This window comes from Dreissena polymorpha, chromosome 1, assembly GCF_020536995.1.
Source record: "Dreissena polymorpha isolate Duluth1 chromosome 1, UMN_Dpol_1.0, whole genome shotgun sequence".
Lineage (NCBI taxonomy): Eukaryota > Metazoa > Mollusca > Bivalvia > Myida > Dreissenidae > Dreissena > Dreissena polymorpha.
In genome coordinates this window covers 190,661,975-190,686,085 of record NC_068355.1, presented here as the reverse complement: position 1 = coordinate 190,686,085, position 24,111 = coordinate 190,661,975, and the positions used below count along the sequence as shown (strand labels likewise).

Sequence of the window (24,111 nt, the reverse complement as noted above, 5' to 3'; positions counted from 1 at the left end):
AGTAATATGAATACTTTTATACAAACATTAAAAATATTTTGTAAATATCTGTTTTCAGGCCAGTACCACCGAAACAATGAGAACATGGATTATTTCTACCAGCTAGAGGTCTGGAAGGGGAATATCAGTGGTGCTCTAAGGGTTGCTAGGCAAAGAGATGAACTCTCTGATTGGCTAGTGGCTATGGCCCCCATGGGTAAGTCTCTAAGGGTGGCTATGCTATGTGATGATTTCTTTGATTGGCTAGTGATGATGGCCCTCAAGCGTTAGTCACTAAGGTTGCTAGGCAAAGAGATGAACTCTCTGATTGGCTAGTGACTATGGTCCCCATGGGTAATTCTCTAAGGGTAGCTATGCTATGTGATGATTTCTTTGATTTGCTTGTGATGATGGCCCTCATGGGCTAGTCACTAAGGGTTGCAAGGCAACGAGATGAACTCTCTGATTGGCTAGTGACTATGGCCCCCATGGGTAAGTCTCTAAGGGTGGCTATGCTATGTGATGATTTCTTTGATTGGCTTGTGACCCTGGCTCCCATTAGTAAGTCTCTAAGGGTTGCTAGGCAAAGAGATGAAGTCTCTGATTGGCAAGTGACAATATAACCCCCATGGGTCAGTCTCTAAGGGTTGCTAGGCAAAGAGATGAAGTCTCTGATTGGCTAGTGACAATATAACCCCCATGGGTCAGTCTCTAAGGGTTGCTAGGCAAAGAGATGAACTCTCTGTTTGGCTAGTGACAATATAACCCCCATGGGTCAGTCTCTAAGGGTTGTGAGGCAAAGAGATGAACTCTCTGATTGGCTAGTGATGATGGCCCCCATGGTCTCTAAGGGTGGCTAGGCTATGTGATGAACTCTCTGATTGGCTTGTGGCTATGGCCCCAATGGGTAGTCTCTAAGGGTTGCTAGGCAAAGAGATGAACTCTCTGATTGGCTAGTGGCTATGGCCCCAATGGGTAGTCTCTAAGCGTCCCAAAGCAAGGAGATAAACTCTCTGATTGGCTAGTGGCTATGCAGGCCCCATGGGTAAGTCTCAGGATGGCTAGGTTATGTGATGAAGTTTCTGATATGCTAGTGGCTATGACCCCATGGGTAAGTCTCTAAGGGTTGCTATGCAATGCGTTGAACTCTCTGATTGGCTAGTGACTACGGCCCACATGGTTAAGTCTCTAGGGTTGCTATGCTATGTGATGATCTCTCTGATTGGCTTGTGACTATGACCCCATGGTGAGTCTCTGAGGGTTGCTAGGCAATGTGATGAACTCTCTGATTGGCTTGTGACTATGACCCCATGGTGAGTCTCTGAGGGTTGCTAGGCAATGTGATGAACTCTCTGATTGGCTAGTGGCTATGCCTCCCATGGGTAAGCCTAGTATCTAGTTGGTGTGCCCCTGTTAGTTTGTTAGATTTGGAAGTCAATAAAATGAACTCTGATTGGCTATTTTCAATGACCCACAGAGTCAAGTCTCTGAGGGTTACTAGGCAATCACATGGATTAATTGATTATTCTTTGATTTTCCTTTTTGTTATTCCAATAGATGAACTCTCTGATTGGCCAGTTGCTATGACTCCCATGGAATTATATGCCCTTGGATAAATTAATATTATCCTATAATGTGCCCAAACAGTCTGTTGTCATAAATGTTACTTTATTGGTACATGTACAGCAATCAGATGGATAATCTGATTGTTCTTTGATTTTCCTTTTGGCTATTCCAATAGATGAACTCTCTGATTGGCCAGTTGCTATGACTCCCATGGAATTATATGCCCTTGGATAAATTAATATTATCCTATTATGTGCCCAAACTGTCTGTTGTCATAAATGTTACTTTATTGGTACACAGTATAAGCATTCATATAACTATCTAACTATAGCATTAATCTTTTGAGATCTTAGGAGTTAATCTTTATTTTGGTCTACAACCTCCAATGCCAAATGCAACCTTACAGAAAAGGTCTATTTATTATAGTGTGTTCCATGCTTGATATCATGCTTCATCCATTGCTGAAATTACATACCACCTAACATTGACAAGAAAACATAATTCTTCTGGTCCGTTTATTACATAGATAATGTAATATTCTATAATATAAGGACCTGTCAAATGTTATTACCATTATGTTGTGATGTATGGTGAAAACATGGTACAGAACTCCTTAAAAAGCATATTGGAATAGACAATAGTCAATATCTTCTGGTTTGCTCAATATGGCATAGTGCATGTTTTTGTTTATCAACAAAAAGCTGTCAAATCCAATAACTGTATGTTTCTTCTTTTCTTTGTTTTCTTTGTTTGTTTTACTGTTTACTGACCAATTCTCATGTTTGTGTTGAGAGTCATCTGTAGACATCTCTGCATTGTGAGCAACTTCAACACTGAAATTATCTTCAAAGTGTCAGCAACTAGACTCTAATTATTTCCATTTCGTAATGTATTGTTTAAACTTTATACAGTTTAGCCTTGTTATTACACAAAAACATTCAAATTAATCATGTCTATTGAGAAATAAGCATTTACTTGAAAATGGGATGCATATTAATTAATGCACTGGGATTTGTTATCAGACCAAAAAATGCCAATGAAGTATTTTGTTTGCAGTGGTCAGAATCTGGTTGATGTTTTTGGTATCTGTTTGGAAGTATTATATTGGAAGAATAATTGTACTGTTTGTCTATGAATATCATGTTAGAATATGTAATGAGGGGCAGTTCCATGATACAAAGTGCTAGACTGTTTGCACGCTTGACTTGTTGAATGTCTTGTCCTTACTGCATAAACTGTGTTTGTTTCTATGAAATCATTAACATAATTTTCCCAAAGTCACTATTTGAGCCCCTTCATGATAAAAATGGGTCATATGCCATTTGAAGCCAGTTTAGTTAACGACTATCCTGCCCATTTGCACAGTCTGCTCAAGAGATACACTGTCCGCTAGTGAGACCATCATACATTGCATGACTATGGCACACATTGTAGCTCCTTACCAAACTAAAATTTCACAGGATTATTGGGAGCTATGCCGGGGTCATTTTGCATAAAACCAATTTTTGCATCAAACTCGTTTTCAGACGAGTTTATTATTCCTTTTTATCTCACCTGAGCTCAACGTGCTCATGGTGAGCTTTTGTGATCGCCTTTTGTCCGTCGTGTGTTGTCCGTTGTGCGACGTCAACATTTGCCTTGTTCACTCTCTAGAGGCCACATTTATTGTCCAATGTTTATGAAATTTGGTCAGAAGATTGGTTTCAATGATATCTTGGATGAGTTCGAAAATGGTTACGTTTGCTTGAAAAACATGGCTGCTAAGGGGCGGGGCATTTTTCCGTATATGGCTATATATGGCTATAGTAAAATCTTGTTAACACTCTAGAGGCCACATTTATTGTCTGATCTTCATGAAACTTGGTCAGAAGATTCATCCCAATAATATCTTGGACGAGTTGGAAAATGATGCAGGTCGGTTGAAAAACATGGCCGCCAGGGGGCAGGGCATTTTTCCTGATATGGCTATAGTAAAACCTTGTTAACACTCTCGAGGCCACAATTATTTTTCGATCTTCATGAAACTTGCTCAGAAGATTTGTCCTACTGATATCTTTGATTAGTTAAAAAATGGTAACCTTTGCTTGAAAAACATGGCTGCCAAGGGGCGGGGCATTTTTCCTTATACGGCTTTATATGACTATAGTAAAATCTTGTTAACACTCTAGAGGCCACATTTATTGTCCGATCTTCATGAAACTTGGTCAGAAGATTCATCCCGATAATATCTTGGATGTGTTCAAAAATGTTGCCGGTTGGTTGAAAAACATGGCTGCCAGGGGGCGGGACATTTTTCCTCATATGGCTATAGTAAAACCTTGTTAACACTCTAGAGGCCACATTTATTTTCCGATCTTCGTGAAACTTGGTCAGAAGATTTGTCCCAATAATATCTTGTTATCTCAGGTGAGCGACTTTGGGACTTTCAGGCCATCTTGTATTTAATGACATGCTGTCAATCTTACTTTCCTGGAACAACAATGTTAGCAGCTAGATTACATTCATTATGCAATCGTTTAAACAGTTAATACATGTGGTCCATGCATAATTAGTCCATAATCCTCAGGCAATTTATTGTAACCATGAATTATTAGTCAATAATCCACAGGCAATTTCTTCTGTTATTATTGAACAAGAGATTTTCTAAAAACATCCTTGTTAATTAATGTGGCATGTGAGATTATAGATTCGCAATAGGAAGTTCTTACTCTAATGTATTACCAGCTTTTGTTTTAGACTGTTAATTTTTTGAAGGCTTGTAGTGAAACACGTTGGTGCATAGAACTATTATTGAGTATGTCTTGTGGGTAGAACTAGAACTTTCTGAAGAACCTGCCCCTGCGAAATGTTGTTCTGCAGTTCACGAATAATTCGTGAACAGTTCATGAACTTTTCGTGAACTGAGTTCATGAACTGTTCACGAATAGTTCGTGAACAGAAAATGAGCCATGTCTGTGAAAAGTTCTTGATATTTTAGTTCATGAACTGTTCATGAACACTAATGGCATGAAGTGTTCATAAAATATTCTTGAAACCTAATAGCATGAAGTGTTCATGAACTATTCTTGAACCCTTATGGCATGAAGTGTTCATGAACTATTCTTGAACCCGTGTGGCATGAAGTGTTCATGAACTATTCTTGAACCATTATGGCATGAAATGTTCATGAACTATTCATGAACATCAATGGCATGAAGTGTTCTTGAACAGTTCATGAACAACACAATTATTGAAAAATTCTTCAGGGTTTTGCTGTTCACGAACAGTTCATGAACATTTTCCTTCTATTTTTCAATGGCTCATTTTCTGTTCACGAACTGTAAGTGAATAGTTCATGAACCATAGTTCTTCAAGAGTTCATGAACTGAGGTGGCATGAAGTGTTCATGGACTATTCATGAACAAGAATTTGTCAATTTATGCAAAGGTTATCATAAGTTACATTGTTACTAAAGCTCAACAAACAGGTCAGGGTAAGAAGAAACAAGTCTTGTATTAGCACTTAACATATTGATAGCAACATATAACAATAATTTAAATATAACACTAATAACTGAGATACAAGTGGTTTGATTATACTCTTTAAATTTCATAATACAAATTTGCACTATATGTTCATGAATAATTCATGTATTGAAAAGATTATGAATAGTCTCATTTTCAGTTCAAGAATCATTTACTGATCAATGGTTTCCCTGAAATGGTTACACTTACAGTGCCAAAGAACTTGAAATGGAACCAATGGCTGATCAGTTCAGCCGGTAATTTATTAAAGACTTACATTTTCAAATATAACATAAACCATGTGCCTTCCGTTTCAACTTCCTGTGCACACAATATTTTCTTTGTAAAAACAGCAATGCAATGTACATTGAGTACTTGATATCATCTTAAACTGTTCTTGAAATAAGTTTTCCTTAAAACGTTCTTAAACTTGTCTTTTAAGTCTTCCAAGAACAATGACAGATCCTTTTAAGAACATATTGGATTCTTAAAAGTCCATCATACGTTCAAAAACATTGTGTAGACCTGTTTAAGAACATCAGAAGGAAACTTGTTGTTCAAAAAAGTTCTTAAAGTGTTCAAGAATAGTTTAAGAATAATTCAAGAACAGGAAAGGTCCTTAAAAAGTGATTGAAGTGTTCCTGAAGGAAGTTCTTGAACAGTTCTTGTACAAATGTTCTTAAAATTCTCTAGAACAGGTCAAGAACTCTAACTTACAGTGGTGAAAGTACTATGCATATTCATACTAACTTCACAGGTTTCACAAATCTACAAGATTTGTATGCTAGACATTTCAATATTACTTTCAAAAATATGTATGAAACATCTAGCACAAAGGAATTCATGAATTATTCATGATGGATCCTTAAAGTCTGTCTCAGAAAAGTCATTAGAAATACTTGTGCATGAAATGTTCATCACTAAGTATTTATGGTTAGATGAAGAACTGTTCATGAACTTTGAAATGTTCAACAATAATTCATAAACAGTTCATGAACATGTCTTAAGAACAGTTCATGTCCAAAAGTTCATGAACCAAGCTCAGGAACTTTTTCAGAACCGTTCATGAACAGTTCTTGATTGGCTTGAAGTGTTCATGAAATCATGAACAACATTTCGCCGGGGTGAGAACCCTTCTTGATAGGGAAATATCTTTGACCTTGTTATTGCCAGATTGATATTAAATGCCACACCATTTATACTGTGTACAATTTATTTTAAAGATTTTATGTTAAACTGTTATCAAAACAGGAAAACATAGTAGGAATTAGTTAACAGATAATAATAGTATAGCATGAAAATCAAAATTTATAATTCCCTAATAACTTTTTAAAATGCACATTATAACAAATTTAATATTACTTCATGGACTATTTTCATGTTTGTGTAAAATATAGACATTCAGTAGCTCACAATCATCATTTGATTTTGTTGGATTTTTTTCAGTTCTGTAATACTCCCTTATCATGTTCTGCTTGATAACACATAAGAGTGCTTGGTTACTTTACCTCTTTCAGTGATTTTGAAAGAATTTTGAAGGCCTTTTCAAACAGTTTGGATCCAGATGAGATGCCACAGAACGTGGCATCTCATCAGGATCCAAACTGTTTGCTATTCGATAGTATTCTTTGAAACAAATCGAAGAAAATGCTCATTTTAAAAATTCTACAGACGACATTTAAGCAGACGACAAATTTCCCAGAATGCAAAGTGTTACAGTTTATAACCATCTCAACCCATATGCATCCCAAGGTCTGCATCTGCATCTTTATTGCTCGTCATGAATTCCAACAATATCTACAGTTCTTGCTCTTGCAAACAGTTTCTGTAATACATTTTATGGAATGTAGTCCATGGCACTTTAGACACATGCAAATATGTGTCAGGTTACAAGAAGGTGAATCAATCAAGATTGCTTAAGATTAAATTTAGTTTGTTTCTTGGAGAACTGGGCTTAAAGCATTTGCATAAAACATGCTCCAAAATTAGCCTGTGCAGTCCACACAGACTTGTCAGGAAAATACTTTCTGCCTAATTGCCAATGTTTAGAAAAGCCTTTCTTGAAATGAAAAAAAAATCATCAAAGCAGAAATTATTATACCCCCATTACCATTGGTAATGGGGGCTATATAGGAGTCACTTTGTCGGTCAGTTTGTCGGTCTGTCCCGAAATTTCATCCGATCTTCACCAAACTTGGTCACAAGTTGTATCTTGATGATGTATAGGTCAAGTTTGAATATGGGTCATGCCGGGTCAAAAGCTAGGTCACGGGGTCACTTAGTGTGTTTTAAACCGAAAGTTTGTCCGGACCATAACTATGTCATTTATCATTAGATTTTAAAATAACTTGGTACATTTGTTCATCCCCATGGGACGGTGTGTTGCGTGAAAAAAAGTACGTCAATATCTCCAAGGTCAAGGTCACACTAGGAGTTCAAGGGTCAAATGCTTGTCCGGGCCATAACTTTATCATTTATTGTGAGATTTTTAAATCATATGGCAAATTTGTTCACCATCATGGGACGGTGTGTTGCGCGAAAGAATTACATCAATATTTCCAAGGTCAAGGTCACACTTTGAGTTCAAAGGTCAAAAATGGCCGTAAATGAGCTTGTCCGGGCCATAACTATGTCGTTCATTGTGAGATTTTAAAATCATTTGGCATATTTGTTCACCATCATTGGACGGTGTGTCACGCGAAAGAATTACGTCGATAACTCCAAGGCCAAGGTCACACTTTGAGTTCAAAGGTCAAAAATGGCCATAAATGAGCTTGTCTGGGCCATAACTATGCCATTCATTGTAAGATTTTAAAATCATTTGGCACATTGGTTCACCATTATTGGACGGTGAGTGGCGCGAAAGTATTACGTTGATATTTGCAAAGTCAAGGTCACACTGTGAGTTCAAAGGTCAAAAATGGCCATAAATGATCTTGTCCCGGCCATAACAATGTCATTTATTGTGAGATTTTAAAAATACCTGGTACATTTGTTCACAATCATTGGACGATGTGTCATGCGAAAGGATTATGTCGATAACTCCAAGGTCTAGGTCACACTTGGAGTTCAAAAGTAAAAAAATGGCCATAAATTTGGACGGCATGTCATGCGAAAGAATTCAAGAGTTCAAAGGTCGAAATGGCCATAAATGATAATGGCATTATAATTCTTAAAAACCGCTATAAATTTTATTCTCTTGTTTTGTGAAGACAGCATGCAAAATAGTCTGTGTCAATGCGGCACGTGGGGGTATACATCACGTCTGTGACAAAGGTCTAGTTTTTCTTGAAAGCGTGTGATCACTGCACCGGTTAATCTGGGACAATTCTTTAAATTAAACACAATTATTGAAAAAGGAAATACAACTCTCCTGTTCAAATTGTCTGCAATTGGTGTTGTTGGAGTTGGTATTGTTGTAATGGGACAACAATCACTCTTTGGGATTCCAATCAATATAATAATATGATATATAAATGGTAATCAGTCTTTGATTTACTTTATGACAATGTTTCATCAATAAAAAAGAGCCAATAACAGTGTTAAACACATCAGAAAAAGGACGTTTATTGTAAATATTAATCAAAGTATTTGACAGGGGGTAATATGAAAAAGTATTAACCTAATATTATATAAATCACATACTATTTCCATGAACAAGCTTATTATTTTCAAGGCACCCATAATCATGCTGCAAACATCATTTTATAGCAAGGTCATGGTCATACATTTAATTCAATACATTAACCTCAGCTCTACAATAACAAACCAGTTCCTGTTTTAATTTTACAATCTTTTAATTAAGAAAACTCGTTCAAGGCCTAGCTATCTTTTTCAGAATCCGTTGCTTTATTGCTGTGTTGCGTCAGTCTCTGAAGATTAATGTATTTTGGCCATGCTCTGTGAAAAAGGGGTTTAATGCATGTGTGTAAAGTATTGTACCTGATTAGCCTGTGTATTCTACACAGACTGATCAGGGACGACACTTTCCGACTAAACTTTTAGTTATTTTGCAAAGAAGGGACTTTATTTGAACGAAAAATATCATAAAAGCGGAAAGTGTTGTCCCTGATAAGCCTGCGCCAACTGCACAGGCTTATCTGGGATGACACTTTATGCACATGCATTAAGCCTCCTTTTCATAAAGCCTATTAAGTTGACATTGTTACAGACATGAAAGCAGGGCTATTTCTGTAGTGAATGCCAGTCAGCTTTTAACAAATTTAAAATTTAATAGCAGACCAAATTCTTTAGGGAAAATGGATAATGAATGTTTTTAGAGGTAGATCGCAATTTGCCTGTCGGTTTGTTTTTCTGTCTATTTATACCTATGTATGTACACACCCCCCCCCCCCCCCCCCCCGCATCAACTGACCTCATTTTGAACTTGAAATTTCCGAGGTAATACCTATTGCTTCATTACTTTGATACTTGCATGGATGTTATCTATAAACACTCTAATACAACCATCTCACCAGTGACGTCATTTTTACCTGGACTTTCTGTTGCAGTTAGACTACTCCAGAAAGTCTGAACTCTCCATAACCTGAAAATAAAGTTTTTTGTCTATCATCAATACTGCTTGCTACAGGCTATATTTGATACTTTGATACTTGCTTTGAACATTATCAAAACACCATCATCACTAGAACTCATTTTGACCTCCACAGATTATATCTAATTTTTAAAGTAGACTAATTTGGAAGTTTGAAGGTTAAGAAGGTTGAAATCATGGTTAACTCAGATTGACCTTTCTCTTATTATCAATATTACTTTGTAACAAAAAATATCTTTTAAAAAAGATATACAGCGTTGATTGTGGTTGGAGTTTATGAAAGGTAAAGAGTTCAATGAATGAGATCAAGGATAGCGAATGTCTTTTTATGTGCAGTTCTTAGCTGCATCACACGCAGTTCGGGATGTTACGCGGAGTTTTTGCGGCTTATTTTACATTATTACATATTGCTGGTCATAAACCTATAGATACAAAACAGAAAACCAAAAGAATAATGGAAGTCAAATTAAAACATATGAGTCAACCAGCCACACGCAAAGTATCTGTACATATTTTAAATATTTATACGTGCGTTCTTCGAACAAACCTGTTTTAGTGGTTTGACAGGCATTGCTATTTGATTTGAGTATTAACAGTATCGAGAATCATTACGCTCATGCTTAATACATTAGTCAATATGGTGGAATAATTCTTGTTAAATTAATTAAAAATAATATTCATTATTGTATTGTTGAAAACACATTAAGAATCTATTATTAACATACCATAATTATATCGCTGGATATCTTCATTTAACATCTTTCTGGTCTAAAAAAAATTCCAGTTCACATAGTTCACGTCTTTATTATATAACGCAGCGATGACCTGTATATAAACTCTGACATTCACACACACTTACCGTGAACTGACGAAGGTGTAGAATCTACGCACAAATTGTATTGATGTGAAGAGTTGAGTGTAAAACTGTTCTATATATCATGCCTTTTCATAAGAGATAAAATTGTTTCATGCTGAACACGCAGTAAAACAGTATTAGAATGACGTGGCCATGTTTCCAATGTTCTGGTGGTATTCTCAAATCAGCCAATGGACTAAATGAAGTGTATTCATTCGTGGGTAGCCGCAGGCATTTTTATGAATGTAATCTAAAGGTCACCTAAGGTCAAAAGTGACGTTATAAACAGCTACGCCGAAAAAGCTATGATACTTAATTTCAGTACTAAGCAATACACAACATCTTAATCTGTAAATATTAAGGTTACACACTAGTATTACAAGAAGCTCTTGTATCACAGTGATTTTTTAGCTCATCTTTTTTTTGAAAAAAAATTATGAGCTATTGTCATCACCTTGGCGTCGGCGTCGGCGTTGGCGTCGGCGTCCGGTTAAGTTTTGCGTTTAGGTCCACTTTTCTCAGAAAGTATCAATGCTATTGCATTCAAACTTGGCACATTTACTTACTATCATGAGGGGACTGGGCAGGCAAAGTTAGATAACTCTGGCGTGCATTTTGACAGAATTATGTGCCCTTTTTATACTTCGAAAATTGAAAATTTTGGTAAAGTTTTGTGTTTAGGTCCACTTTTCTCAGAAAGTATCAATGCTATTGCATTCAAACTTGGTACACTTACTTACTATCATGAGGGGACTGGGCAGGCAAAGTTAGATAACTCTGGCGTGCATTTTGAGAGAATTATGTGCCCTTTTTACTCTTAGAAAATTGAAAATTTTGGTTAAGTTTTATGTTTAGGTCCATTTTATACCTTAAGTATCAATGCTATTGCTTTCATACTTGCAACACTTACTATCATAAGGGGACTGTGCACTCAAAGTAATGTAACTCTGACTGGCATTTTGACAGAATTATGTGCCCTTTTTATACTTAGAAAATGGAAAATATTGTTAAGTTTTGTGTTTAGGTCCACTTTATTCCTACAGTATCAAAGCTATTGCTTTCATACTTGCAACACTTATTAACTATCATAAGGGGACAGTGCGGGCAAAGTTATGTAACTCTGACTGGCATTTGGACGGAATTATGGGCCCTTTATACTTAGAAAATTGAAAATATTGTTAAGATTTGTGTTTTGGTCCACTTTACCCCTAAAGTATCATAGATATTGCTTTCATACTTGGAACACTCACAAACTATCATAAGGGTACAGTAAAAGGACAAGTTGCAAAACTCTGGTTGTCATTGTTACGGAATTATGGCCCTTTTTTGACTTAGTAACTTTGAATATATGGTTAAATTTTGTGTTTCGATCCACTTTACTTCTTAAGTATCAAGGCTATTGCTTTCAAACTTCAAATACTTTCATGCTATCATGAGGTTACTGTACCTGGCAAGTTGAATTTTACCTTGACCTTTGAATGACCTTGACTCTCAAGGTCAAATTATTAAATTTTGCTAAAATTGCCATAACTTCTTTATTTATGATTAGATTTGATTGATACTTTGACAAAACTACTCTTACCTGACATACCACAATAGACTCAACCCAAACTATCCCCCGTGCCCTCCCCCCCCAACCCCCCCTAATTTTTTTTTTTTTTTTAAGATCATCTCACAAATGACCACCACACCCTCACTCTATACCCCCACCCCTCCCCCCCCCACCCCACCCCCACCCAAAGTTTTTTTTTATTTTTGTATTTTTTTTATAATTTTTTTTTTTTTTAAGATCATCTCACAAATTACCACCACACCCTCACACTATACCCCACCCCCCCCCCCCAATTTTTTTTTTTAACGGTTATGTTTGAAATACCGTCCAACCATCACACCCAAAAAATCCCCCATCCCCAACACCCCCACCCCCCCCCCCCCCCCCCCCCGATTTCTTTGTTTTGTTTTGTTTTTCGCTTTTTTAATGTAATGATAATGTAATAAATGTCCACAACCCCACACTATACACCCCTCTTCACTCCACCCCTCCCTCCTTTGTGATTGAAAATGAGAGTCCCTTCACCTTTAAAAAGAAAATAGATGAGCGGTCTGCACCCGCAAGGCGGTGCTCTTGTTTCAAGAAGTATCTCCTTAATTACTGGACAGGACTGCAAAGATATAGCTTCATTTTCTGTCTTCATTGTATGAGTACTACAATTTTTACAATTTGTCTGTCATTTTATGTGTGAGTCTGTATGTCTGTGTGTCTGTCACTAAACTTTAACCATGGCCAAAACTTTTGCAATATTGAAGATAGCAACTTGACATTTGGCATGCATGTGTATCTCATGGAGCTGCTCATTTTGAGTGGTGAAAGGTCAAGTTCTAGGTCATCCTCAAAGGTCAAATATGTGTCTTCAAAGCGGCGCAATAGGGGGCATTGTGTTTCTGACGAACACATCTCTTGTTTTTCAACGTTCTCATCCAAAATTTAATAACTAACTAATTTAATTGCTAGTAATGTTAAATATTTATAAAAATATTATTAACCAGGTTTTCCGAAAGAAAAAACTGGTTATTAGATTTGCGAAAGCTGGCTGGCTGGCGGGCGGAAAAAGCTTGTCCGGGCCATAACTATGTCGTTCATTGTCAGATTTTAAAATCATTTGGCACATGTGTTCACCATGATTGGACAGTGTGTCGCGTGAAAGAATTACGTTGATATCTCCAAGGTCAAGGTCACACTTTGAGTTCAAAGGTCAAAAATGGCCATAAATAAGCTTGTCCGGGCCATAACTATGTCATTCATTGTGAGATTTTAAAATCATTTGGCATATTTGTTCACCATCATTGGACAGTGTGTGGCGTGAAAGAATTACGTCGATAACTAAAAGGTCAAGGTCACACTTTGAGTTCAAAGGTCAAAAATGGCCATAAATGAGATTGTCCGGGCCATAACTATGTTGTTCATGGTGAAATTTTAAGATCATTTGGCACATTTGTTCACCATTATTGGACGGTGTGTCGCGCGAAAGAATTACGTCGATATCTGTAACGTCAAGGTCACAATGTAAGTTCAAAGGTCAAAAATGACCATAAATGATCTTGTCCGGGCCATAACTATGTCATTTATTTTGAGATTTTAAAAATACCTGGTACGTTTGTTCACAATCATTGGACAATGTGTCATCAGGGTTCGCACAGGGCTTGAAAAGTGCTTGAAAACGAGTCCAAGGCTTGAAAAGCCCTTGAACAAAGGTTGGCCTTGAAAAAGTGCTTGAAAAGTGCTTATTTCATGTAAAAAAGCCTTGAAAATGTTTATTTATGCTCAAATTACTTTTATCATGGCTTTAATTATTTTACTTAAATCGTTCTTAAGGGAAATATTATGAAAATTTATCATAAATTCCTTTGCGCCAAAAAAGTTGAATACGAAATATAAGTTTCGTACACTATTTAGTACGAAACGTTGTGTACATGTCACAGATTATGTGTACTACGTCAGAGATTCTCCATTGTGATCAATTTTTGCTAGTGAAAACGCAGGGATGGGGAAGTGTCGTTTCAAACCAGGGTGGTTAACTGAATAAGAGGAGAGAGCTGGAAGAACTGGAAAAGGAAATCAATTCTGTTAAAGACAAAATGTTATAGTAACTGACTGCTGTTCAAATGTAATGAACTAGTCTGTTTGATGTGAGCATAGAAAGAGACAATGTGTTTGTTTGTAATAACTTTTAAAAGTAAATACAGTACAGCCAATGCGGAACAAACGTATTTCGCAATCCGCGGCGGCAAGGGAAACAAGTGGATGCCGCGTCAGTAGGCGGCGGCAAGTCGCATTTCGCCGCGAAACTTCGCATCTGTCCGCCGAGGCATGCCGCGATCCGCGACATGATGCCGAGTCGATGCGCATCATGAAATAAAAAATCTTTTTAAATTTTTTAGTTACATGTAGTTAACAAATTTTGAAAGAACAATTAGAATAATAATTAAAATTATAATAAATGTATTGTGCGCGGATTGTATTAGCATATACATGTAAACATAGTTAATGTGTCTGGCCAATTAAGTTTGTTTCCCGCCCGTAGTGTATGTATTTCACACATAAACAATGTCACATAATTATGTTTTTGCACATACAAGTGGTCAAGGCTCCAGCATATGGTGGATTTATAAATTAATTGCATGTTGATTTTGCTATTATATTTAAGCTGAGAAAATTAGCAGTTTGAAGCCACATCAATAATCAAGACGGTGACGACGTATTTGTTGTTTTGTTAATTATCAGCTTATTATAACTATTGTTTGAATATGTGTATGTAAACACGTTTGATTTTGTTCATATTATACAGTTAATATCGCTACTAATTACCCGATAATTCTGTATATTCCAGTTTAAAAGCAAATGCTGGTAAATATTTACGATACACAAACATTCTCGATATTTCCTTAAGTATCAAATACATTTTGGCATGTGTTACTATTCATAGAGATGATGAAATAACGTCTAATCGGGGCTTTTTTTTCAACTGAACACGCGATTTACGCTTGACGTGATGTTCATGTATTTATACAACACAAAATACACCCAAACTTTCCAAACAACGTTCTACATGTCTGCATAATTTTCGCGCGCTTTTTATGAAACAAAGGATATTTTAGCACTGTTTATTTGACGCTAGAATTTGCCAAAGGTCGCGTTAGCATTAAAATTCTGAAGTGTGTTTCGGATTATAAATTTAATAATGATAATCGAACGAAACATTAACAGTTGCGCGTAATTAATTCTACGATTCACATACATGTATGTACATGTAGGTGGATATCTTTTCACTCGCTCTGACGCGTACGTATGCGGCGGATTTACTCCGCTAAATTACGCGAGGTTAATACAGACTCTGCGTCGTTGCGCGGATCGATGCTGATTGCCACGGCGATACGCCGCGTGAACACACGATTCGGCGGCCGCATACTAATAATCTGGCCGTGGCGTAGCCGCGGATTATGTTTGTGCCGCGTTGGCTGTACTGTACATATGTGAGACTCATTGAGTTAAGGATGGATAACATGTATGAGTTATTGTGGAATAAGTGTAATGTGTTTGAGCAAATAAAAAACGATATTTACTATGTTAATCTGGTTTGAAAATGCAGTTTTTAAAGGAAACTAACGTACAGTTCTCGGCCTTGAAAATGAAAATTTGGCCTTGAAAAGTCCTTGAAAAGTGCTTGAATTTAGGTTTGAGATTTCTGTTTGAACCATGGTCATGTGAAAGAATTATGTCAATAACTCCAAGGTCTAGGTCACACTTGGAGTTCAAAAGTAAAAAAATGGCCATAAATTTGGACGGCATGTCATGCAAAAGAATTCAAGAGTTCAAAGGTCGAAACGGCCATAAATGATAATGGCATTATAATTCTTAAAAATCATCTTAAAGGGGCCTTTTCACAGATTTTGGCCTTTTTTAACTTATTCATTTAATGCTTTATATTGATAAATGTAAACATTGGATCGTAAAAGCTTAAGTAAAAAATCAAGAATACAATTTAAAAAAGGAAAAGAACATTGCCCGGAGCAGGTTTCGAACCCGTGACCCCTGGAGTCCTGCCAGAGTCCTGAAGTAAAAACGCTTTAGCCTACTGAGCTATTCCCCCATACACATTAGAGTCGTATTTTATACCTTAAATAAGCAATCTTCGTAGTTTCACAAAATTTAACGACAAAAACAGAACTCTCCAAATTATTCAATCGTTTCACGTTGCAACGCTTTATAATTTTTAAGTTTTAAAATCGTCAAAAGATACATATAATGGCTATATTAGACCATGGTAAATGTTCAGTATTACTGTTTCCTCACAAATATCATAACTAAAACGAAAATTTGCGAATCTGATACAACTTTTTTCAATTTTGTCAATTTACCAAAGCGTGAAAAGATCCCTTTAAATTTGATTCTCTTGTTTTATGAAGACAGCATGCAAAATAGTCTGTGTCCATGCGGCACGTGGGGGTATACGTCACGTCTGTGACAAAGCTCTAGTTATTCGTAGACACGTCCAATTTCTACTTTCATTTTCAAGGTATTCAACTCAAAATGACACGAAAACAGGGTGCATCACTTTGAACAGCCATAACTTCATCAATTGTGCAGCAATTTTCACACACTCGGTCTTATTCAACGTAAAAATGAATGAACTTTGATCAGAAATTCAGTAAATGTTTGTTGTTATGTACAGGTACCTTTTTGAATTCCATTTGTATAAATAATATAGTAACCTTAGTAGATTATTATATTAGATATGTCATTCCCTAAATTATCCAATTGAGTTAAAAAAACGGCGGTGAAAACCCCAATTAAGCTCAAAAGAAGGGGGTGAAAATTTGTGTTAAAACTCTATTGAATTTACAAAAACCCTATTGTTGTCAAAAACAGAGGTTGATAACCCAATATACCCCAAAAGTTATCTATAGCCCTGATAAGGATTTAACATGTTGCCATTATTGCATTACTCTCAATTTGACCTGTGGTTTCATTTGAAATGTGGACATTTGTGTGCAAAGCTCCATATCTATGAATATTACTACAAGGTCATTTCAAAATTATGTGATCATTGTTTAATGGCTATTATTAATACTCGTTGTTTTTTCAGCGTCATTTGAGACCTGGACGTCAGTGTGTGAGGACTATGCCATACAGCTGGAGACAGACGGACAGTACCACAAGGCTGCCAGCTACTTCCTAGCCTGCCACAAGGTTTATGAGGCCATTCGGCTCTTCAAGAGACACAAACTCTTCAAGTAAGCAGCCATCTTGTAACAAGTAGTTTGGATTATGAAGCTACAATAGAATGCTCTGAGAGTCTTCTTGTTTACGGGTGTTCGTTCATTGGTGTCTGTCCAAGTTTGTTCGACTATTAGGGATTTTGTCTAAGATAATGTAAGTTTATTATGCTCCCCCCCCCCCCCCCAATTTATAAAATAAATTGGGGGGAGCATAATTATAGTCGCCGCTTCGTCTGTCCGTGTGTCCATCCGTGCACAATTTTAGTCCGGGCTATTTCTCAGCAACTAATGACCGGAATTCAATTAAACTTTATGGGAGGATTCACTACCAAGAGGAGATGTGCATATTATCAGCCGGTTCTGGTCGGATGATTTTTCACAGAGTTATGGCCCTTTGAAATTTCTATTTACTGTACATATAGTGCAATTCTTGTCCGGGCTATTTCTCAGCAACTAATGACCGGATTTCAATTAAACTTTATGGGAAGCTTCACTACCAAGAGGAGATGTGCATATCATCAGGGCGTTCTGATCGGATGATTTTTCACAGAGTTATGGCCCTTTGAAATTTTCCATTAACTGTACATATAGTGCAATTCTTGTCCGGGCTATTTCTCAGCAACTAATGACCGGAATTCAATTAACTTTATGGGAAGCTTCACTACCAAGAGGAGATGTGCTTATTATCAGCCGGTTCTGGTCGGATGATTTTTCCCAGAGTTATGGCCCTTTGAAATTTTCCATTGTACATATAGTGCAATTCTTGTTCCGGGCTATTTCTCAGCAACTTATCACGGGAATTCAATGAAACTTTATGGGAAGCTTCACTACCAACAGGTGATGTGCATATTATCAGCCGGTTATGGTCGGATGATTTTTCACAGAGTTATGGCCCTTTGAAATTTTCTTTAAACTGTACATATTGTGCAATTCTTGTCCGGGCTATTTCTCCCCAACTACTGACTGGACTTCAATGAAGCTTTATGGGAAGCTTAACTACCTTGAGGAGATGCGCATGTTATTAGTGTGTTCTCGTTTGATGAGTTATGGCCCTTTGAAATTTTTAAGTTGCTAAACCATCCATCGTATTATTTTGTCCAAAGTTATGCCCTTCAAGACGTTTCCTTTAATCTGAATATATAGTGCAATATTGTGACAAAAAAAACTTTGGGGAGCATCACCCGTCTCCGACGGTTTCTTGTTTATAGGACTGTTTACCTCAGATATATAAATGCACAATTGGTGAACTAAAATCTTCAAATAAGCCTATGGCTAGAATCTTTCATAATTTTGTCAAGAAAGATCTATATGAAAGTGGTAACCTGTACGAAAATGTTTGGGCAGACTGCAACCAGATTATGTGCAGAATAAAATACACAAAATCTGTGTAGAATATGTGCAGAAAATATTTGGTGTCCATTTTAAATGAGTTGAACCAGATTTCTATTTATAGATTTTTTCAATATAAACAAAGAACGAATTCTGTACAGATTTTACGAATTATTTAAATTAAGCAGAATTTGTTCGAGGCAGAAAAAAATCTGGCAGAATTAAATCTGGGGAGAACCAAAATGTGAGAATAGAATTCTGTGCAGAATAAAATCTGTTTAATATTAAATTCTGTACAGAAAATTTTCTGTACAAAAAATGTATGCAGGAAGAAAAAGCAAAATAAACAGACCATCAATAAATAACATTTTTTTTATGAGATTATAAAATGTAAACAATAAACTGTACACAATGAAATATACTGACAGTACCAATATTTTTATTGTTGTTGAATTGATCACATTATGACAGGGTAAAAATAAAAAAAACACCCCCTATTTTTAGTCTCAATTTAAACAAGATGATTTCATTTATTTCCTGGAGTAGTCTATTTGGAGTGTCACTGCCTTGTTGAAGGAGGTGTCATCTGGCACTGTTTTGCTGTGGTCTTTGCACCACATCCAGACATAACCTATCGAAAAAAAATAAATGTTTACACATTTACATATTTATATCATTCCTCAACAAGGGCACCGCATAACAGGTGCCAACGCTCGGCTGCGGGTGCAGTTTTGAATAAATAAAAGCTTGTCAGATATATTTATTTTTTTTAGAGGCCACAGTGACCTTGACATTTGACCTAGTGACCCAAAAATAAGTGTGCGTGTAGAACTCATCAAGGTGCATCTACATATGAAGTTTCAAAGTTGTAGGTGGAAGCACTTTGATTTTAGAGCAAAATGTCAAGGTTTAATCACGTCGGAAAGGCTGACGCCGGACGGCGAGCTGGCTATGACAATACCTCGGGTTTTCTCCGAAAACAGCCGAGCTAAAAAACTGATACATTTTGAAACCAATTTATTCTAACTACTCAGTTTCAAACAGTAATGCCATACCTGTACTAAAGACATCATACATCAAGTGCCAGCCCAACAAAATTCACTTATAGCACAAACATCCAATTGAATTTCAAACCATTGTTTGATTCTAGTATTAATTAGACCCAAAGTTAAAATGCGATCCCAATAGTTTTTTGGTATTTAGTAAATGTTACTTTGACCTTGATCCGACTTAAACTGCAAACAACTAAATTTTCTACGTTTGCATTATTGTTTGATTTTGTTGGATTATTGGCTGTTGTCAACAGCATATCAACAATATGCCTGTCATATCATTAAGTTAACCAACTCAAAGTATCCTGGAATAGCTGGTTTACCAGGACCAAGTGCTTATTATACCAAACAGTTAAACTAATGTCAGTAAGTTGAGTAACAGACAACTGCACTACTTCATTCAGAGGAAGGGTGAGAATGGCTGTAAAAAGGATAAAGCTAACACACAATTTGTGTCCAATACCTCCATCCAAGCTAAAGTTAACCTTTTTATGTTCCCCCAAAATTTATTTTGGGGGGAGCACATAGTCGCCCCTTCGTCTGTCCGTCCGTGTGTCCGTCCGTGCACAATTTTTGTCCGGGCTATTTCTCAGCAACTAATGACCGGAATTCAATGAAACTTTATGAGAAGCTTCACTACCAAGAGGAGATGTGTATATTATCAGCGGGTTCTGGTCGGATGATTTTTCACAGAGTTATGGCCCTTTGAAATTTTCCATTAACTGTACATATAGTGCAATTCTTGTCCGGGCTATTTCTCAGCAACTAATGACCAGAATTCAATGAAACTTAATGGGAAGCTTCACTACCAAGAGGACATGTGCATTTTATCAGCGGGTTCTGGTCGGATGATTTTTCACAGACTTATGGCTCTTTGAAATTTTCCATTAACTATACATATAGTGCAATTCCTGTCCGGGCTATTTCTCAGCAACTAATGACCGGAATTCAATGAAACTTTATGGGAAGCTTCATTACCAAGAGGAGATGTGCATATTATCAGCGGGTTCTGGTCGGATGATTTTTCACAGAGGCATGGCCCTTTGAAATTTTCCATTAACTGTACATATAGTGCAATTCTTGTCCGGACTATTTCTCAGCAACTAATGACCGAAATTCAATGAAACTTTATGGGAAGCTTCACTGCCAAGAGGAGATGTGCATATTATCAGCGGGTTCTGGCCGAATGATTTTTCACAGAGTTATGGCCCTTTGAAATTTTCCATTAACTGTACATATAGTGCAATTCTTGTCCGGGCTATTTCTCAGCAACTAATGACGGAATTCAATGAAACTTTATGGGAAGCTTCACTACCAAGAAGAGATGTGCATATTATCAGCGGGTTCTGGCTGGATGATTTTTCACAGAGTTATGGCCTTTTGAAATTTTCTATAAAAAAAAAATTTGTCCCCCCAACTACTGTGCCCTCAAGACGTTTCCTTTTATCTGAATATATAGTGCAATATTGTGACAAAAAAAACCTTTGGGGAGCATCACCCGTCTCCGACGGTTTCTTGTTTATTTTTAGTGACACATTTGGGCTCTGTATGCAATCCCTATCTTGGCCTCAATGCAAGGTCATCAATTGAGTCTAGACAAACTTAAGGTTACATGTGACCAGATACGCCCTACCCGCATTTAATAATCTCATTTTTTATCTTCTTTGAAAACCTGGTCATAAATTTAAAAAAAATTCCTACCACTGTTTCATTATGTTAAATACCTAGCAAAAAAACCCAAGACAAAATGTACCTTTGCAGGCAGAAATGATGACGGCATCAAGCACAGGCTTTATGTCATGCTTGTTCCCCGCCAGAACCTGACCTCTTGACCGTTCTTGTGTCTCCCTCGGATTTATGGCTGTTTAAAAATAAATGAAAGCACTTCATTCCACTTAACTAAAAAATATATTTTAAGACAGAAGTTGATCTAAATCAAAATCTGTGAACATTGCTAATCAAACGTTAAATTGAAGCATTTGTCGAAGTTATGTATGCTTTATGATGATACAATCAATGTTTATTTCTCGAAAAGACTAATAAAAAAAGACTTATATGAAAAAAACTTTAACTTTAATACCTTACATACCCGGAACTAAGTTTCACCATCAGGTAAAAAGCAGCACTGCAAAACTTGCGCATTCCAAATCTTTTTATTGTCGTTGGATAATGTTCCATCAGTTGAACCATCTGGAAAATAATAATCATTAATGTTTTTTAACTTGCCTGCTAATGCAAAAAAAATGAGGGTCAAAGGAAAATATTGAGCTTACCAGTACCAAAGACCCAAAGTTAAACTCAATTGATTTGTGCAGTTTGTCACTTGTGTTCAGAAGATTTCATTATAGCAATACAAGGAAGAATTACCTTGGTGTCTATGTTTTTGTATGTAAAGGAACCATTTCCTAACTTGGCTTATTACCATTAAAACAAATGTTGTTGTTTTTTTAAGATTAGCAAAAGTGCTATTATTTGAAAAAAATGTTCAAAACAAGTTTCATAAAGATTTGACATTAAATATTTCCACAACAGTGTTTACATGGTAAATGTTTGAGGCACAATGGATAAAAGGCAATCACAAAAGCTTACAATAAGAACAACCTTGTGTTCAGGTGATCTAAAAGCCTCCTTAAAAGATCTTATATATACATACATAGACTGACATCATATAGCTCACCATGATCATTTAGTGCTAAGGTGACTTAAAAAAAAAGTTCTGCTCAATAACTTGAGTTTGGATGGCGATACTGCATATATCATTTGTATGCAGATTCATTGCTTACATACAGACCTAGCATAGGAATTCATTAGGGGACCAGTCGTTTCAAGGTCAAGGTCATTGTTACAAAAACTAGGAAACTATGATTTATGCATTATAAGTTGAATATGCACAACCAAAGTTTCAATTTTAAACAAATTTACAAACAAAGCCAAACACTGTCAACATATTAAATACATATTTTGATGAAAGAAAAAGCAAATTTTAACATACCTCTGGTAATAATAATTCTTTCCTAATAGTCTTCTGCGCCCCATTTTATGGAACATTTTGATTCTCGCTTGAAAACTTCGAATGTCAAGTCTCTGAGATTTTGTTGCACACTTAAAAGTGTACTATCCTTTTCAAAGTAGACTAAAGTCCAACATTCTGCCTCATTTTTCTACCAAGTACAGAAATTCTGCCTGGCTAAAATGCAAAGTGCTAAAAATCTGTCTTGTAAAAATTACAAGTGTTAAAATTCTGTCTTGTGTAATAATCTTTACAGATAAAATTCTGCTTCATTGTAATTCTGCTTAGAAAATCTGTACAGATTGCAAGGTATATTCTGTGTCTGTGTCCTCTTTGTACAGAAAAAATGAATTCTGTCTTGATTCTGGGCAGATTTTGTACAGACTCTATACAGAATTTGCATAGGATTTTCGTACAGGAAGTACTAGTAGTAATTATTGCACAAAGGATATCAATTTAAGATTTTTTTTACAAATAAATTGATTTTTGTAATTGCTATACCTTCTTCTTTTGTGAACAAATTGGATTTGATGATAATTTCATTAAATGTGTACAGATAAAAGGCTCTATGAAGATAATTCACATTTTAAAATTGATACGCCCGGCTTTCAAAAATATGAGTCTTCTGTACTGTTTGCAATACTGGCAATACTCTGTGGTTGCCATTTAACCGTTTACCACTTAGATATGAATTTTGATGCATTTGTAGTCCCATAGAAAGATAAATTTATTTAAAGACTTTTCTTACTAGATTCAAGTTGTAAAGGCTTCATTTCTAACACTTTGATACTGATGAGCAGCAAACAGCATAAAACTTGAACAGACTGCTAGTCTCTTGAAGGCTGTTCTGGTTTTATGCTGTTTGCACAGAGCCATTTCACTTTGCTTCTGAGACCGGAAAGTGTTAATAAAAACTGACTAAAGGTATTGTTTAATGATTAATGCTTTAGCTGGAAAAACCAAGTAAGAGAAATTATAGACTCTTAACCTTTGGTTTTTAAGTAATTATTGTTGCCATTTAGAAACATGAATCTGCCACAGCCTTAGGTGTAAAACTCATGTTAACCCTTTGCATGCTGGGAAATTTGTAGTCTGCTAAAATGTCGTCTGCTGAATTTCTTAAATTAGCATTTTCTTCATTTTTTTCAAAGAATACTATCAGAATAGCAAACAGTTTGGATCCTGATGAGACGCCACGTTTTGTGGCTTCTCATCTGAATCCAAACAGTTTGCAAAGGCCTTCAAAATTTTGTTCCAGCACTGAAAGAGTTAAGCAGCATTTAGTAGCATGTCACTGAGAAGAGTAAGGTTTCAGGGTTTGTAAGTGAATTGATCGTTGTGATGAAATATTTATCAAATTGTATGAAGATTTTGACACAGAAGTTTCAAGGTCATTCAGTGTTTATGTAAATTGAACACTTTTTGCCATCTGCGCATATAAATCAACTCTTTATTGTCCTTTACCGGTTTCACCGGAGGGGACT

At 36.2% G+C, this 24,111-nt stretch overlaps 1 protein-coding gene and 1 long non-coding RNA gene across 2 annotated transcripts in view; one reads left to right on the top strand and one right to left on the bottom strand.

Annotated features, from left to right (window-relative positions):
- LOC127864326 (gem-associated protein 5-like) overlaps nucleotides 1-24,111 on the top strand; it is a 216,700-nt gene that overhangs the window by 139,524 nt on the left and 53,065 nt on the right. Inside the window, exons 19-20 of the mRNA XM_052403980.1 lie at nucleotides 59-196; nucleotides 17,104-17,251. Coding sequence (XP_052259940.1) covers nucleotides 59-196; nucleotides 17,104-17,251 — 286 coding nt within the window. The remainder of the gene's footprint in view (nucleotides 1-58; nucleotides 197-17,103; nucleotides 17,252-24,111) is intronic.
- LOC127864346 (uncharacterized) lies at nucleotides 19,056-21,797 on the bottom strand. Its single transcript, XR_008041797.1, has 3 exons — nucleotides 21,707-21,797; nucleotides 21,371-21,478; nucleotides 19,056-19,196 (listed from the first exon to the last, which is right to left on the bottom strand). It is a non-coding gene; the product is annotated as an uncharacterized LOC127864346 (long non-coding RNA).